This window comes from Ranitomeya variabilis, chromosome 6 (genome assembly GCF_051348905.1).
Source record: "Ranitomeya variabilis isolate aRanVar5 chromosome 6, aRanVar5.hap1, whole genome shotgun sequence".
Lineage (NCBI taxonomy): Eukaryota > Metazoa > Chordata > Amphibia > Anura > Dendrobatidae > Ranitomeya > Ranitomeya variabilis.
This window is the reverse complement of record NC_135237.1, coordinates 538,459,877-538,477,920: the sequence shown is the minus strand read 5'-3', so window position 1 is coordinate 538,477,920 and position 18,044 is coordinate 538,459,877. Positions and strand designations below refer to the sequence as shown.

The 18,044-nt window shown below is 39.9% G+C and overlaps 1 protein-coding gene across 4 annotated transcripts in view; it reads right to left on the bottom strand.

Annotated features, from left to right (window-relative positions):
- COL14A1 (collagen type XIV alpha 1 chain) overlaps positions 1-18,044 on the bottom strand; it is a 193,363-nt gene that overhangs the window by 105,163 nt on the left and 70,156 nt on the right. For all 4 annotated transcript variants that reach the window (XM_077271151.1, XM_077271154.1, XM_077271153.1 and 1 more), the window contains 6 exons: positions 14,572-14,727; positions 14,370-14,489; positions 12,142-12,306; positions 7,571-7,732; positions 2,232-2,383; positions 1,952-2,081 (listed from right to left, as the gene is read on the bottom strand). In XM_077271151.1, the coding sequence (XP_077127266.1) occupies positions 1,952-2,081; positions 2,232-2,383; positions 7,571-7,732; positions 12,142-12,306; positions 14,370-14,489; positions 14,572-14,727 (885 nt within the window). The remainder of the gene's footprint in view (positions 1-1,951; positions 2,082-2,231; positions 2,384-7,570; positions 7,733-12,141; positions 12,307-14,369; positions 14,490-14,571; positions 14,728-18,044) is intronic.

The window sequence follows — 18,044 nt, the reverse complement described above, 5'->3', positions numbered from 1 at the left end:
TATCATTTTCATATTACTCCTCTCTACTACATTACATTGTCAAAAATACACTGTTGTCAATTACGTAAATGTCTCCACAAGTCTCCCATTGCCATTCCCTATTTTACCACTTTCTTTGTATTTTGCACTAACCACTAATATCCGCCCATTCTTCATTTACTTAGACAAAGTCCTGCCCCCACTGTCTATGGAGACACAACGCACCCCATCTTCTTGTAGAGAGACAAATACCCACCCCCACTTCTTGCAGAGAGACAAAGACCCACCCTCACTTCCTGTAGAGAGACAAAGACCCACTCTCACTTCTTGTAGAGAGACAAGGACCCATGCTTACTTCTTGTGGAGAGACAAAGACCCACCCTCACTTCCTGTAGAGAGACAAAGACCCACCCTCACTTCCTGTAGAGAGACAAAGACCCATCCTTACTTCTTGTGGAGAGACAAAGACCCACTCTCACTTCTTGTAGAGAGACAAGGACCCATGCTTACTTCTTGTGGAGAGACAAAGACCCACCCTCACTTCCTGTAGAGAGACAAAGACCCACCCTCACTTTCTGTAGAGAGACAAAGACCCACTCTCACTTCTTGTAGAGAGACAAGGACCCATGCTTACTTCTTGTGGAGAGACAAAGACCCACCCTCACTTCCTGTAGAGAGACAAAGACCCACCCTCACTTCCTGTAGAGAGACAAAGACCCATCCTTACTTCTTGTGAAGAGACAAAGACCCACCCTCACTTCTTGTAGAGAGACAAAGACCCACCCCCACTTCTAGTAGAGAGACAAAGACCCACCCCCACTGCATATATAGAGACAAAGACCCACCCCCACTTCTTGTAGAGAGACAAAGACCCACCCCCACTTCTAGTAGAGAGACAAAGACCCACCCTCACTTCTTGTAGAGAGACAAAGACCCACCCTCACTTCTTGTAGAGAGAAAAAGACCCACCCTCACTTCTAGTAGAGAGACAAACACCCACCCCCACTGCATATATAGAGACAAAGACCCACCCCCACTTCTTGTAGAGAGACAAAGACCCACCCCCACTTCTAGTAGAGAGACAAAGACCCACCCTCACTTCTTGTAGAGAGACAAAGACCCACCCTTACTTCTTGTAGAGAGACAAAGACCCACCCTTACTTCTTGTAGAGAGACAAAGACCCACCCTTACTTCTTGTGGAGAGAAAAAGACCCACCCCCACGTCTAGTAGTGAGACAAAGACCCACCTTACTTCTAGTAGAGAGACAAAGACCCACCCTCACTTCTTGTAGAGAGACAAAGACCCACCCTTACTTCTTGTGGAGAGACAAAGACCCACCCTTACTTCTTGTAGAGAGACAAAGACCCACCCCCACGTCTAGTAGTGAGACAAAGACCCACCTTACTTCTTGTAGAGAGACAAAGACCCACCCTCACTTCTTGTAGAGAAAAAGACCCACCCTCACTTCTTGTAGAGAGACAAAGATCCACCATTACTTTTTGTAGAAAAACAAAGACCCACCTTTACTTCTTGAAGAGAGAGAAAGCTCTTCCCTCACTTCTTGTAGAGAGACAAATACCACCCCCCACTTCATGTAGTGACCGGCAATTTTGGGTGATTTATCAAGGGAGAGACAACATAACCTAGAGATCACTTTATTTGTAAATCTGTTGATCACATTATCTATCACATGAGGTCACGTTGAGTGAAGTTATAGAAAACATTTACAGTACCTGAATGACATTTAGTACAGCTTTCCTATCATTCTGACTGGATTTTTATGGGTCCTGCTGTTGCTTTTTGTAAATCACTTGATAGCCCTATTTACAATAGTTGAAACACATTAGGCCAATATCTTACTTCTCTAAATATGTGATTTACTGGATTATTTCCTGCTTATCTGATCTGGATCCTCCATCACAGTACTGAATAACATTTCTTTTATATGCAGAAGGATAGAAGTTACTCACGTGTGGTTTCAGCACCGCGCAGTCCTTCCGCAGTGCTCCTCGAGTACACAGCAAACACGGCTATTTGATATTCTGTCAGAGACATCAAGTTCTTGAGCACAGTGGTTGTCACGCTGCCATCTACTATAACCTGAGAAGACAATAAGTCATGAGTCTATAATATGGGCAAGAACCAACTGAATGTAGGTATCAGAGATGACCACACAGGCACTTTTTGGTGACCAAACCAGTCCATATTAGTAAGTAAAAATATCTCAGTGCCTTAGTTGGTAGTGCTTACCTCTTCTGGCTGTCCTCCCTTGGTTGGATAGTATACCACACGGTATTTTTCAACTTTTCCTGGTGCGTGACTCCAACTAACACGGAAACTTCTTGCCGTAACTTCTGACGTTACTAACTCAGATGGAGATCCAATCTCCTCAACTATGTCCGCTAGAAACAGAAAACATTCTTGACAATCTCAGTAACCATTTTCTGCAGCTAGACATATTTACCATTTATACTGTTTTATCCGTTATGTCTACTGAGAAATTTCAGAATTTTTGGCTATAGTGTAGCTGATAATGTAAAAATGGAAAACATGACCAAAAAAACCTATGGCCCACTATATATTATTATGGAGCTTCGGCTATCAGCCATGCTTACATCAGAAATCTTTCAGTTGTTTTCTTCTGTCGAGTTGTCCAAATTCTACTCAGCTATTTCCATGTTGCATCTAGGAGAACATCTGGCAATGAAAAATTATGGCCATCCAGGAGGTGAAGGAGGTATCGGGATTATTGAGATTTCCAAGACTACAAGAAGTTTTTCCACCTCGGCTGGTTATTACCCATTACAGCCTTGAGGATTGCGCCTTGGTACAGATTCTGCATTGGACCATCCAAACAACTTTAAGCTACACCTCTTGTCTCACTTTGGTGGAACCATGCATCATATGATCCACTTAAGTACCTGGTTATTTAATATGTTGGGTTTACTTTTTCCATTATTCACTGGTACTGTCTCTTTCTCCCTCCATACACCATGGTGAGTTTTGCAGAGGGACAGGCAGAGGTGTCAAGTGGCACAAGAGTATAGCACATAGCCAACTTTGGAGAAAAGTGGACTATTTAATGCGACTACAAATTGGAGTCATTGGAAGTTTTAGGTGCATTTGCCCTACGACTGACAGGACCATGGTTTGGTACTGCATATCTCAATCGCCCTGACCCAACTTGACTTTTAGCTTGACTTTTGCTCCTGAAATCCCATATTCTATGTTTCCCTGGTATTGTGCTTTTTTTTACTTTTTCCATTGCTCATAGAAACCAAAACTATTCCTAAATGGTTTGGTTCCACTTCTAGAACACTGAATCAGCCACGGGAACCTAAATATCTCAACAGCTACATCAAGCCAAACCAATGTCTTGGAAAAGAGAGGTTCCGAGAGTGAAATGGTACCATCTGCTTAATTCCATTGCAAGTAAAGGAATCAGATCATTACAATGGGCCAAGACCAGATGGATGGATTTTTGTATTGAGATTAATCCACAACACAGGTAATATATGAGTGTAATTCCGTCACTCTATGTGGCCATCTCTTGCCCAATTTCTCGCTGGGTCTTGCCTGGCCTAGAAGGAATATATTTATAGAAGCAGAACTTCTATAATAATTTTTCAGCCTCAGTAGTTATTGACTTTATTCCTAAACTGTAGCCCGGGGAAGGAATAATCCTGAGATGTGAAAAACAATAGCAAGGGCTTAAAAACCGACAAACTAATGAGTCATCACCTTAGATAATGTTGATTCATTGTCATGAATGGATTTGTTGGCAATGCAGTCAAATAGAAGAGATGACTATCCTTGTCACATTATATCCACCCAACAAACAGGGCTATGAAGAGCCAGCTGATGCCCCGGGGAGGAATAACATGCACATACAGACACTCACTTGTCTTTCAACTCAGGAAACTTCTTAACTCTAATCCCAGTTGATCATTCATGATCAGGAGTATTTCTTTAAGGCTATGTTCACACGGTGCGGTTTTTGCTGCGGATCCGCAGCGGATTTGCAGCTGCGGATCCGCAGACGTTTTCCATGCAGGGTACAGTACAATGTTACCCTATGGAAAACAAAAACCGCTGTGCCGACGATCCTTTTTTCCGCTCGAAAATCCGTGCTGATTTTCTGCGGAAAAAAAAGAAGGACCATGTCTATTCTTTCTGCGGATTCCGCTCCTGTTTTCAACATGCACCAATAGGAAAGTGCTGTTGAAAACCCGCAGAGGAATCCGCAGAAGAATCCGCAGGAAAATCAGCAGTGCTGTTTTGCACTGCGGGTTTTCCAAAACAGGACCTGAAAAAAAAAGGATCAAAAAAAGGATCGTGTGAACAAGCCCTAAGGGGGTTTTCCAAGTTTATTTTTTTATAGGGCCAATGCCAAGGGTACAAGTTTGCTGAGTGCATTTTTTGGCTGAAGTGGCCATATGGTGTAGACGTGATGATACCTCATGTCATCAGTTGTAGAGAGGGGCAGTTGCGGAGCGGCAGTACTGAAGCAGCAAGGGATAGTGCAAGGCTGACTTGTTATTTTTAGGTAGAGGATGCCTGTTCTCTAAAAAAAATAAACCTTAAAGGGGTGGTCCAAAACTAATAATGATTTTCAACCTAAATGTCTATTTTAATAATATAATAGTGTTTCTAATATGGTTCACTTAAAAAGTCCTTACCATTCCCCCTCTAATCTAACTGCTTCCTGTTTCTTGATGCTTCGCTTAAGAATCCCCAGTACATGTTGGAGTACTCATATGGAACGTAATTAGTAATATATATATATATATATATATATATATATATATATATATATATATATATATATATATTTAAATTTAAATCTTTTACATTTTAATAATTACAAAAAGTAAAATGGGCCGATGTAAAAGTTTGGGCACCCTTGGAGATTTGTATGCTCAGATAACTTTGACCAAGGTTTCAGACCTTAATTAGCCTATTATGACTTGTTCATTACCATTGTTAGGAAAGGTCAGGTGATGCAAATTTCTTAGCTTTTTAACCCTTAGTGACGGAGCCACATTTTTTAAATCTGACCAGTGTCACTTTATGTGGTAATAACTCTGGAACGCTTCAACAAATCCCAGTGATTTTGAGACTGTTTTTTTCGTGACACATTTTACTTTATAATAATGGTAAATTTAGGTCAATATGTTTTGTGTTTATTTATAAAAAATATCAGAAATGTGAGAAAAATGTAAAATAATTAGCAATTTTCAAACTTTCAATGATTATCCCTTTAATCCATGTAGTCATACCACAGCAAACCATTAATAAATCACATTTCCCACATGTCCGCTTTACATCTGCACCATTTGTAAAATGTTATTTTATTTTGTTTGCATTTTAGGAGGTTTAATAATGTAGCAGCAATTTTTCATTTTTTCAAGGAAATTTACAAACTATATTTTTTTTAGGGACCTATCCATGTTTGAAGTGACTTTAGAGGTCCTATATATTGGGAAACCTCCCCAAAGTGATACCATTTTAAAAACAGCACCCCCTAAGATATTGAAAACTGCTGTCAGGTAGTTTATTAACTCTTCAGGTGCTTTTCAGGAATTAATTCAAAGTGGCATGATAGGAATGAAAATGTCTATTTTTACCACCTAAACGCCTCTAACTTCTGAACAGATTACTACAGCTGTCAGACTCTAAGGCCGATATTTGGCCATGAATTGCCATCGCAAACATCAGGACCACACAATCATGATCTGAGGGCACCAATTGGGATAAAGAGGGAGAAGCCACACTCTGTTAACCATTTATGATGATGTGGTCACTACTGACAGCAGCATCTAAGGGGTTAAACAGATTTGGACTGTGCAAAAACTGATCGTGGCTGATACAGCAAGTTTTCAGCTATAGTATACAGCCTACAGCTGCTGGATTGTCAACTGTATGTGGAGGCTATTCTCTTATATCTCAGGTCAGTTAAAAGACGTATTGTCGGTCATTAAGAGGTAAAAACCCAGCCTCCACTAACCTTGTGACAAAAAACAGCAGCCATGGGTTCTTCTAAGCAGCTTCTAAGCAAGTTGCCCTTTCCTGAATTTATAATGTAATTAAGAAATTGCAGGAACAGTGGAGGTCAAGATAAGGTCTGGAAGACATAGTAACATTTCAGCAAGAGCTGCCCGTAGGATTGCTAGAGCGACAAATCAGAACCCTCCCTTGACAGCTAAATGCATTCAGAAACAATTAACAGAATCTGGAGATGTGGTACATTGTTATACTGTTCAGAGACACCTGCACAAATATGGCCGTCATGGAAGAGTCATCAGAAGAAAACCTCTCATACGTCCTCACCATAAAATTCACCGTCAGACGAATGCAAAATAACATCTAAACAAGCCTGATGCATTTTGGAAACAAGTCATGTGGACTGATGAAGTTAAATATAACTATTTGGCCACAATGATCAAAAGGTATGTGTGGAGAAAAAAGGAAACAGAATTTCTATTAAATAATATCTTGCCAATCATTAAGAATCAGGAGGATTAATCGTGCTTTGAGGTTGTGTTGCAGCCAATGGCACGGGGAACATTTCACGAGTAGAGGGAAGAATGGATTCATTGAAATTTCAACAAATGCTTAATGCAAACATAATACCATCTGTAAAAAGCTGAAGTTGAAAAGAGGATGACTAAACACACATCAGCATCCACAATAGATGACCTCAAAAGGTGCAAGCTGAAGGATTTACAAGGGCCCTCACAGTCCCCTGATCTGAACATCATTGAAAATCTGTGGCTAGACCTCAAAATAGCTGAGGATGCAAGACGACCCAGGAATCTTACAGAACTGGAAGAGTTTTCCAAGGATGAATAAATGGAAATCCCTCAAAAAAGACATGAAAGTCTCTTGTCTGGCTACAAAAAGTGTTTACAAGCTGTTATACTTTCAAAAGGGCGTGCTACTAGGTACTAACCATGCAGGGTGCCCAAACCTTTGCATTGATGCATTTTGCTTTTTGTAATTTTAAAAATGTAAAACATGGAAATATATGTATATTTTTGGCCTAAAATACAAAGGAAATGTGTCATCTTTAGCATTAGCCCGTTTAGAAATCATTTCATCTCCAACTTGCTTACCTGTTCACAATGACAGTAATTTTAAACAGAGGTGCCCAAACTTTTACATGTCACTGTGTATCTGGTGGACGTAGTACTTAGACCAATTGGTATAGGAACATAACAATAACACAAAACGTTACTGAAAACACAAGTGGGTGTGCAGTGACAATGTAGGAGACAGGCGATCACACATAGTGAATGAAAACAATGAGAAGATTAAACATGAAAAGTCAGGGGGCGATGACTATTTACCGAAACACGCATTGTATTCTTGCTATTAAAATAGAGAGACATTTAGGATGACAATCAGGATTAGTTTCAGATCATCCTTTTAAAAAATCTCTATGGAGTTAGGGTGTCAGTGCAAAATCTGTGGAAGGATCATTGCCATTCTTAATACTGGTGTCCTTCTGTGGGGCAGATGGGCCTCTGTGTCCGTTGCTGGGAATATAATGATGAAAAATGACTAGATCTACGGCGATCCTGACTTACCTTTAATAGTGATGTCTATGTCCTCCACTCTCTCGCACACGGTTTTAGTAAGTGACTCAACAATAGAGTTCATGATGTTGAAGTCGGCCACATTGTACACGTGGTCACTGTCCGGCTCGGAGGCAATCTCCCTCAGTTCATTAACATCAGCGTTTTTCACACCTTTAATGTGTTTGGGGCAGAAAAAAATGAAAAACAAGATATTAAACTAAGATTATCTATCTATCTATCTATCTATCTATGTATCTATCTATCTATTATCTAACCATCTATTATCTATCATCTATCTATTATCTATCCATCTATTAGCTATTCTATCTATCTATCTATCTATTTATCTATCTATCTATTATCTATCTATCTATCTATCTATCTATTATCTATCTATCTATTAGCTATTCTATCTATCTATCTATCTATTTATCTATCTATCTATTATCTATCTATCTATCTATCTATCTATCTATCTATCTATCTATAATCTGTCTATTTATCTATCTTTTATCTATCTATCTATTTATCTATCTATCTATGTATTATCTATTATCTGTCCATCTATTATCTATCTATCTATCTATCTATCTATCTATCTATCTATCTATCTATCTATTTATTATCTATCTATCTATCTATCTATCTATCTATCTATCTATTATCTATCATCTATCTATTATCTATCCATCTATTAGCTATTCTATCTATCTATCTATCTATCTATCTATCTATCTATCTATCTATCTATCTATCTATCATCTCAGGTGCAGACACAGACAGCTTGGGGCCCCTGTACAGGAAATGTGTCTGGACCCCCCTCCTTTTAAGGTGACAAAGCTGCATATATATTGTGATGCAGTGACCCCTGTTTTAGGAGGTGCTGCATGGTCTCTTCAGAATATGCACGGAGGCGTATTGAGGCCATAAGAATGCATGGCAGTCGTGGGTATAACTGTGGTGATGAGACAAAGTCCAGCAGGATTGTAAATGGCCGCTATGTGTCGCAGAGGAAGTCTGCGCGGTAAGCCTGTAGTATTGTTGTTCTGGGACCTGTAGTCCCACAAGTATTTGTATAGTTTATAGAGGGAGGCTTACTGGGCTAGTTTTGAAGAGCGGGGCGGGTCGAACTAGCCACACACACCTCCCACCTGTGGGGGTGGTTACAGCTTCATAATGTGACCAGGGTGTGGGTCACATGGTTGAGAGTCTTTGGACCTGACTGGTCTGTACTGTAGATCCTGGAAGAGGTCAGGTCGGTGTTGGAAGCTCCTGTGAGTGGAGACTTCCTGGAAGCATGTTATGTGGTTTATGCTGTATAAATAAACCAAATGTGAGAAAACCATGCCTGAGTGCTTGAATCCCGTGATGAGCAAGTTTCCCCAACCCACTCAGGTAGCGCTATCACGCAATATATATATATATATATATATATATACATATATATATATATATATATATATACATATATATATATATATATATATATATATATATATATATATACACACACACACTAAGGGATTGTGCTATACATAAGTGATTACACGTTATACTAAGGGAAAGTGTCAGACATAATAATCGATAATAACGTCTTCATCCCCCTCCCCCTGTTCTTAAATCCATTATAAATCCCCATTCCTCCCATCCCAATCCCCCACACCCCTCATTGCCCTCCTCCACATCCAATTATTGCCCTCTCCCCCAACCCCCATGATTGCCCTCTTCACCACCTCTATTATTGCTTTCTCCCCACCATCCCATTATTGCCTATTTCACCACCTCCATCATTGCCATCTCCCCCACCACCCCATCATTAACCTTTCCACCACCTCCATCATTTCCTCCTCCCCCACCACCACATCTTTGTGCTTTCCATCGTCATCATCATTGTCTTCTCCCCACCACCCCCATCATTACCCATTCCATGACCTCCATCATTTCCTTCTCCCCACCACCCCTATCATTACCCATTCCACCACCTCCATCATTGCCTCCTCCCCCACCATCCCCATCATTGCCCTTTCTACCACCACCATCAGTGTCTTTTCCTTCACCACCCCATCCTTGCCCTTTACACCACCTCCATCATTTCCTCCTCCCTCACCACCCCTATCATTGCCCTCTCCATCAACCCAGTCATTGCCTTCTGCCCCATCACCCCCATCATTGCCCTCTCTGTCAACCCAATCATTACCTTCTGCCACATCATTGCCCTCTCTATCAACCCAATCATTGCCTTCTGCCCCATCACCCCCATAATTGCCCTTTCCTCTACCTACACACACACAGACACACACAGCACCATTCACTTCTCTTTACACACACCTCACCTCGCCGGCAGCTTCCTGTCTTGCACAGCCACGGCGCTGAATGATGATGTCATTCAGCCGCTGCTGGGTGAGACAGGAAGCACGGGCAGGAAGCAGGAAGGATCTATTGCCTGCAGCTCCACTCCGCTTCCATTTTCTCTTGCAGGCCAGGGGCCCCCAGAGCCTCGGGGCCGGATAAACTGGCCAGATTGCCCTCATTATTAGCCGCCCTGCAGGGGGCCCCAGCGGTATGTCCGCCCATGTATTATCTATCTATCTTTCTATGTATTATCTATCTATCTATCTATCTATCTATCTATCTATCTATCTATCTATCATCTATTATCTGTCTATCTATCTATATCATCTATTATCTATCTATCATCTATTATCTATATATCTATTATCGGTCTATTATATCTATATCTATCTATCTATCTATCTATAAAATCTATCATTCTATTATCATATCTATTATCTATCTATTATCTATCTATCTCATCTATTATCTATCTATCATCTATTATCTATATATCTATTATCTGTCTATTATATCTATATCTATATCTATATCTATATCTATCTATCTATCTATAAAATTTATCATTCTATCTATCTATTATCATATCTATCTATTATCTATCTATTATCTATCTATCTATTTTCCATTTATTTATGGATGTCAGCTTTGGGAAATCTTTTTAAACTAGATATGTCCCTTGATGATAAGATGCTTACATATGACAACAATGAAGTGTACTCTGTGAAGGAAAATAATGTAATGCATATTCCCTGTGATAATTTTCCATTTTAGGTCCTCCTAGATAAGAGATACTCTTTATAGCTACTCTCTCTTCTGACAAGGAGAGGTGAATCCCAGTCTCTCTATTACAGTCACATAACCTGCCATGACATAAAAACAGAGACACAAGCCCCTTCAATAGATATAGACTATCCTACATACTTGTATATGCTCTCATCATTTCCCACCTAGATTACTGCAACACCCTTTTTGTTCCTACCTCTATCACTCTTGCACCTCTCCATCCTTAATCCAATTCTGTCCTTATTACTCTACATCTTCTCCTGTCTCCCAGTCCTGCCAATGGCCACTCGCTGACCAGCAAATTCATTCAGAAATCCTACTAATCATATGCATTTAACTTTTTGCTGCCTTGTTGCAAAAAAGGTGAGGGAGATTTATGAAGCTGAATGCACCAGGATTCTGTTGCCTTTTGTGCCACAATATGTCTTTCATGACTTTTGCCATATTTTATGTGTGTTTTACACACTTTTCTCTCATTGTCTGACAAGGGGGCTTGGCTACACAGCAAAAAGGGTGTGACTTATCAGAAAAGGGTCGAGGCCTAAACAAGTAACACTGCGGGGCCAAATTTTGGCACAATTTTTCAGCAGCAATAAAATAAGCAAAGTAATAGGCGTCGGAAATTTAGATTACACAGTTGTATACAGATGCGCCAGATTTATCAATCAACCGCTATCATAGTACATCTGGTGCCTGTTAAATGGGACCTATGTACAGATTCATACCAGGGACTATAGGGGCAGACCGGACTAGTCCCATGTGGTCCCTGGCTGGCTTCTCCTGCCCCCTTCCTCCAATTAATTGACCAGTATCTCCATATGTTAACACAGGAGAAACCTGTCAATTAGCTGGAGCAGGAACAAACAGGCTGCGACGGAGCTGGACTAGTCCGGTCTCTTCCTATGGTCTTTGGCTTGTTTTAAAACTATGTTTCCTTTGAAAGTCGGAGAGTTTTAGAATAATCGCGAAGATTGGCTTTAATGCATTGCCCCCATGATTAGGGCAGCATTAATCTACTGACTGGTTTTCATTAATACTGTCTTGTCTACATTGCCACTATCTGAGAAATAGACAGTATATAGATTACCTAATAAAATATAACATATTTGTTTTGCCAAGATTTTAGAAAAAACACTCCAAATAAATGCACCGTGGTCAAAACACGTGAACCGAACCTCAGTCTTTTTTTCCACCATTCCAACCTGAAACCTTCCACTCTTTAGAAAAGCAAATATCCTGACACTATTACCCAACTTTAACCATTTTGCGAAAACTTTTCCTCTATCCTTCACAGATTAAACCGGCTTTTTCTTAGTCACAATCTGGTTTTATGCATCTCATAGGTAAAGATTTCAAGGAAATAAACGGTGCTATAAAAGAAATAATAACAGTAAAACGTAAAATCCAATTATACAGGATTTGAGCAATTCTTCAGCTCTTACCAATAGCGAACAGTTCAATTCCGGCATCTTTCAGGCTCTTGGCAGGTGGAATAACATCATCTTGAGATTTTCCATCCGTAATCAAAATACCAATCTTTGGAAGGTCTGTTCTTGCTCCCGCTTCTGGTTTAAAGCTGTTTTCCAGGATGTATGTTAAGGCCAATCCTAGGGAACAATGGAATAGAAAAGGGATACAAAACCATAGTAGTAATATTCTCATACATAGGGGCAGTATTGTAGTAGTTATATTCTTGTACATGGGGCAGTATTATAGTAGTTATATTCTTGTACATAGGAGGCAGTATTATTGTAGTTATATTCTCATACATAGGGGGCAGTATAATAGTAGTGATATTGTTGTACATAGGAGCAGTATTATAGTAGTTATACACTTTTACATAGGGGCAGTATTATAGTAGTTATATTCTTATACATAGGGGCAGTATTATAGTAGTTATATTCTTGTGCATAGGGGCAGTATTATAGTAGTTATATTTTTGTATATAGGAGGCAGTATTATAGTAGTTATATTCTTGTACGTAGGGTGCAGTATTATAGTAGTTATATTCTTGTACATAGGAGCAGTATTATAGTAGTTATATTCTTGTACAGAGTAGCAGTATTATAGCAGTTATATTCTTGTACATAGGGGCAGTATTATAGTACTTATATTCTTGTACATAGTAGCAGTATTATAGCAGTTATATTCTTGTACATAGGGGCAGTATTATAGTAGTTATATTCTTGTACATAGGGGCAGTATTATAGTAGTTATATTCTTGTACATAGGGGCAGTATTATAGTAGTTATATTCTTGTACGTAGGGTGCAGTATTATAGTAGTTATATTCTTGTACATAGGAGCAGTATTATAGTAGTTATATTCTTGTACAGAGTAGCAGTATTATAGGAGTTATATTCTTGTGCATAGGAGGTAGTATTATAGTAGTTATATTTTTTGTATATAGGAGGCAGTATTATAGTAGTTATATTCTTGTACATAGGAGCAGTACTATAGTAGTCATATTCTTGTACATAGTAGCAGTATTATAGCAGTTATATTCTTGTACATAGGGGACAGTATTATAGTAGTTATATTCTTGTATATAGGAGTAGCATTATAGTAGTTATATTCTTGTACATAGGGGACAGTACTATAGTAGTTATATTCTTGTACATAGGGGGCAGTACTATAGTAGTTATATTCTTGTACATAGGAGCAGTATTATAGTAGCTATATTCTTGTACATAGGAGCAGTATTATAGTAGTTATATTCTTGTACATAGGGGGCAATATTAAAACAGTTATAATCTTGTACATAGGGGCAGTATTATAGTAGTTATATGCTTGTACATAGGAGCAGCATTATAGTAGTTATATTCTTGTACATAGGAGCAGCATTATAGTAGTTATATGCTTGTACATAGGAGCAGTATTATAGTAGTTATATTCCTGTACATAGGGGGCAATATTAAAACAGTTATATTTTTGTATTTGCAGAACAGAATTATAGTAGTCTGTTTCCGAGGGGGTGTTATGCAGTATTACAGCAGTTACGTTTATGTCTATAGGGAGCCGCCTTAAAAATACAAATATTCTTGTTCATAGGCGTACTATTAGTTATATTCCTGACCACTGATATTTCTGACCACAATTAAAGTTTTAGACCATAAATATAAGATCATAGATAGTGATGAGCGAATATACTCGTTACTCGAGATTTCTCGAGCACGCTCGGGGGTCCTCCGAGTATTTTTTAGTGCTCGGAGTTTTAGTTTTTCTTGCCGCAGCTGAATGATTTACATCTGTTAGCCAGCATTAGTACATGTGGGGATTCCCTAGCAACCAGGCAACCCCCACATGTACTTATGCTGGCTATCAGATTCATTCATTCAGCTGCGGCAAGAAAAACGAAAACTCCGAGCACTAAAAAAATACTCGGAGGACCCCCGAGCATGCTCGAGAAATCTCGAGTAACGAGTATATTCGCTCATCACTAATCATAGAATCTCCAACGTTATTGTTCACCATTGCACTGCAACTATTTAGAAGCATTAAAGCAGCGCTCCTCCTTCTCCTCCTCCTCCTCCTTCTCCTCCTCCTCCTATTAAAGTTTTTAACCTCTTAATATATTGCAGTCGTCATGTCGTATAGCACTGTGTACTTACAATTGCTCATTTTGCCTTTCTACCCAGGTAAAGGATAGAACGATTGTCATGTGTCAGTACCTGTGAGTGTGTTTCCCCCTTTATAAGGGAGGTTTCGGACAGCGTCTATCACAGCTTCCTTGGTGCCATAGGTGTTCAGGCTCCATTCTATTCTGGGGTCTCCACTGTACTGCGCCAAACCTGGACCACAAAGAAGAACATAGAGAGCCGCACTTAGCATAAAGTCTACATGTTTCTTAGAAGATAGCTGAGGTCACGTTACCTATCCTGGTTTTATCAGTGCCAACGTTGAATGCATTGACCAGGTTCTCTATGAACAGGCGGACAAGTCTAAAGTTCAGTCTTCCGATGCTCCACGAGCCGTCCACCAGAATCACAATGTCTGCATTTGCTGGCGACTTACAAGAAAATTTTACATCTAGAATTGAAAAGCAAAAACATAGGAAGTTGTATCAATGAGGACTAAGAGTTACGATAATTGTGGGGAAAAATGATGATGAGTAATCATTATTAATATATTACTGTTATCTGGTGTGCAGACTGAATCAAAAACGAGCGTATTTGTGTGTGTGTGTCAGCCACGCCCACTCCACTTAGCCCCAACCAATCACTAAGCATCTTTCATTTCACCAGAGCTGTTTAAAAGATGAAAGCTGAGCTGTGATTGGTTGCTATGAGCCACAGTTTTCCTTGTGGACAGTTGTGGTAACTGAGGAATATTATTCTTATCATTTCTATGGTGTTATCGTCCTTCTGTAAAGCTGGAAATAACACAATTTATTACCGTGCCAACACAGACCACCCTCTGACACAGACTGCAGGGGCCCAGAATCAGGAACTTCTGTTTGTCTGGCATGAAACATCTCATTAACTTCAAACTTCAAACACAGATTAAAAAAAGAAACACAAGACGAATTTCTCTAAACGAGATATCATTTTAATTGGTGTAACAGTGCCAACCTGACAATGTTGGCTCTGACAGGATGATGTGGGATATTGGGGATAGTAATTCGGTGGCTCAGGTTGACGGGATGATGTGGGATATTAGGGGTAGTAGTCCGGTGGTTCAGGTTGACGGGATGATGTGGGATATTAGGGGTAGTTGTCCGGTGGCTCTATCTGATGTGCTGATTGGGATATTAGGGGTAGTAAACCGGTGGCTCCGGCTGATGGGATGATGTTGGATATTAGGGGTACTAATCCGGTGGCTCTGACGGGATGATGTGGGATATTAGGTGTAGTAGTCTGGTGGCTCTGGCTGATTGGGATATTAGGGGTAGTAGTCCGATGTCTCTGGCTATCAGGATGATGTGGGATATTAGGGGTAGTAGTCTGGTGGCTCTGGCTGTCGGGATGATGTGGGATATTAGGGGTAGTAGTTTGGTGGCTCGGGCTGACGGGATGATGTGGGATATTAGGGGTAGTAGTCTGGTGGCTCTGGCTGTCGGGATGATGTGGGATATTAGGGGTAGTAGTTTGGTGGCTCGGGCTGACGGGATGATGTGGGATATTAGGGGTAGTAGTCTGGTGGCTCTGGCTGTCGGGATGATGTGGGATATTAGGGGTAGTAGTTTGGTGGCTCGGGCTGACGGGATGATGTGGGATATTAGGGGTAGTAGTCTGGTGGCTCTGGCTGATGGGATGTTATGGGATATTAGGAGTAGTAGTCCGGTGTCTCTGGCTATTGGGATGATTGGGATATTAGGGGTAGTAGTCCGGTGGCTCTGGCTGTCAGGATGATGTGGGAAATCTGTTCATCTTTGCACCGGATGGAAAAATCAAAAACGTTGTTTACCAAAAGGCCCTTGAATGAGTTGAAAGTAAAATACTATCAATATTTGGGTAATCATTTAGTTAATTTGTGTTGCAAATCTGTAGTGTTGCTCATATGATGTGAAATGTTTTTAAGTGCAATATAATTATTATAAATTGTTATAACTAACCACAGTTTGTTACTATTCCCGGGCAACGCCGGGCTCTTCAGCTAGTAGGATGGAAAGTAAATATGGGAGCAATCAGTTTTATATTGCTAGATATATGAGTAGTTTTCTTTTGTCAATCCTCTTTTGTAAGAAGGGTTCCGCAGGATTAATGGGAACATTGTACACGCCGTCCGATCTGTGGACAATGTAGGAGAAGCTGAGCAAAATGATATGGAGGTTTGTTGGGAAAGATTTAGCATAACTTGTATTTCTTTCATTGAACTCCCTGGTGTTTGTGTGAATATGAGTCCAGTGGGCGGTCCTACCTTTGATTGACAGCTATCTCTGCCTTCGCATACCGGAAAAAGACTATAAATCATTGACTAGAACCGCCCACTGGACCTTCCCCACAAAAAAATGTATATCATTCTGATCCGCTCCTCCTGCTCTTTAACGTTGTTCCTACAGACTTAAAGGGTTATTTCCAGCTCCAAGAACCTATTCCAATATGTTGCAGGTGTAATAATAATATTAACAAATATCTCCGATTAGAAATGTAGTATAGTTCTTCTGATTCGCTATGTCTCTTTCCTCATGTGCAGGCATTGCAGGACCTTAGGTATCCATGGTTACGACCACTAGCTAACTAACTGCCACTATATTAGTGTTTATAACCATTGATACCTGAGGTCCTGCAATGCCTGCACAAGAGGAAAGAGACATAGAGAATCAGAAGAACTATACTACATTAATAATCGGAGGTATTTATTAATATTATAATTATTATTCCTACTACATATTGGGATAAGATCTTGGAGATGGGAATACCACTTTAATGACCATCACAGCTTAAATTCTAAAATGTATTTAGCCATCTGCAAGTCAATGGTCTAAAGTAATGGAGCCAATATATTCTGGGGCAGAGAAAAAGTGAAGCAGTTTCCCACAGTAGTCTATTAGATCGCTGCTTTTATATTCTAGATAGTCAAAGTAAATGAGAGGTAAAATCTGATTGCTACTTTTTTTCCCTTTGCAATAGTTTTGGTAAATCCAACCCCCCCACACACTTACAAAGTTGATTTCCCACCAAACTAGCAAAAAAAAAGAAATTCACTTAGTAAATTATTATTAAAAAAAATGCGTTTGTTCCTGAAAAAGAAGCAAATAAATAAATAAAAAATCAAATGTCAAGTTTAATATGAAAAAAAAAAAAGAAAAAAGTATAGAAATTTGATTTGTGGGTTAAGCTGGTGTCCGGTAGAGTCGTTGGAAGCGCTGGAGGACTTTTTTGGACATTAAAGACAAAGAGCAGTCATAAATAATTGTTTGGCGCAGCTCCTTTAAGATGAGTTTAACCAGCGACCCTGAAATGGAATAAAGAAGAGCGAGATTATTAGATAAAAAAGTACATGATAAATAGTCAGCACAATAAAAGCGTTTCTCAGTTAATTATTGTTTCTGATGTATTGCATTGTAGGAGATGGAGTTCTCCGGCACTCAGTGTTGTGCAGGCACCAAGCAAAAAATCTCTGATAATGCACCACAGCAGGACATGACCCCGGGTGAGGTTATTGAAGACAAGGGCACTGGTGGGAGCAGTTTATGGGGCTTCCGTGGACACCAGATATTATATCATTTGGTGTGGTGTGGTTTCTAGTGCTGAGAGGGGGCACATGCAATCTTCTCACCATCGTGTCAACATCATCCTACACCTGTACCAAATGTGAGCCTGTGTAGGTGTCCTCCTCTTAACCACTACTTCAACATTACCTACCAATAATAGGCGGTAGGGACTGGCTGTGAAGCTCTTTTT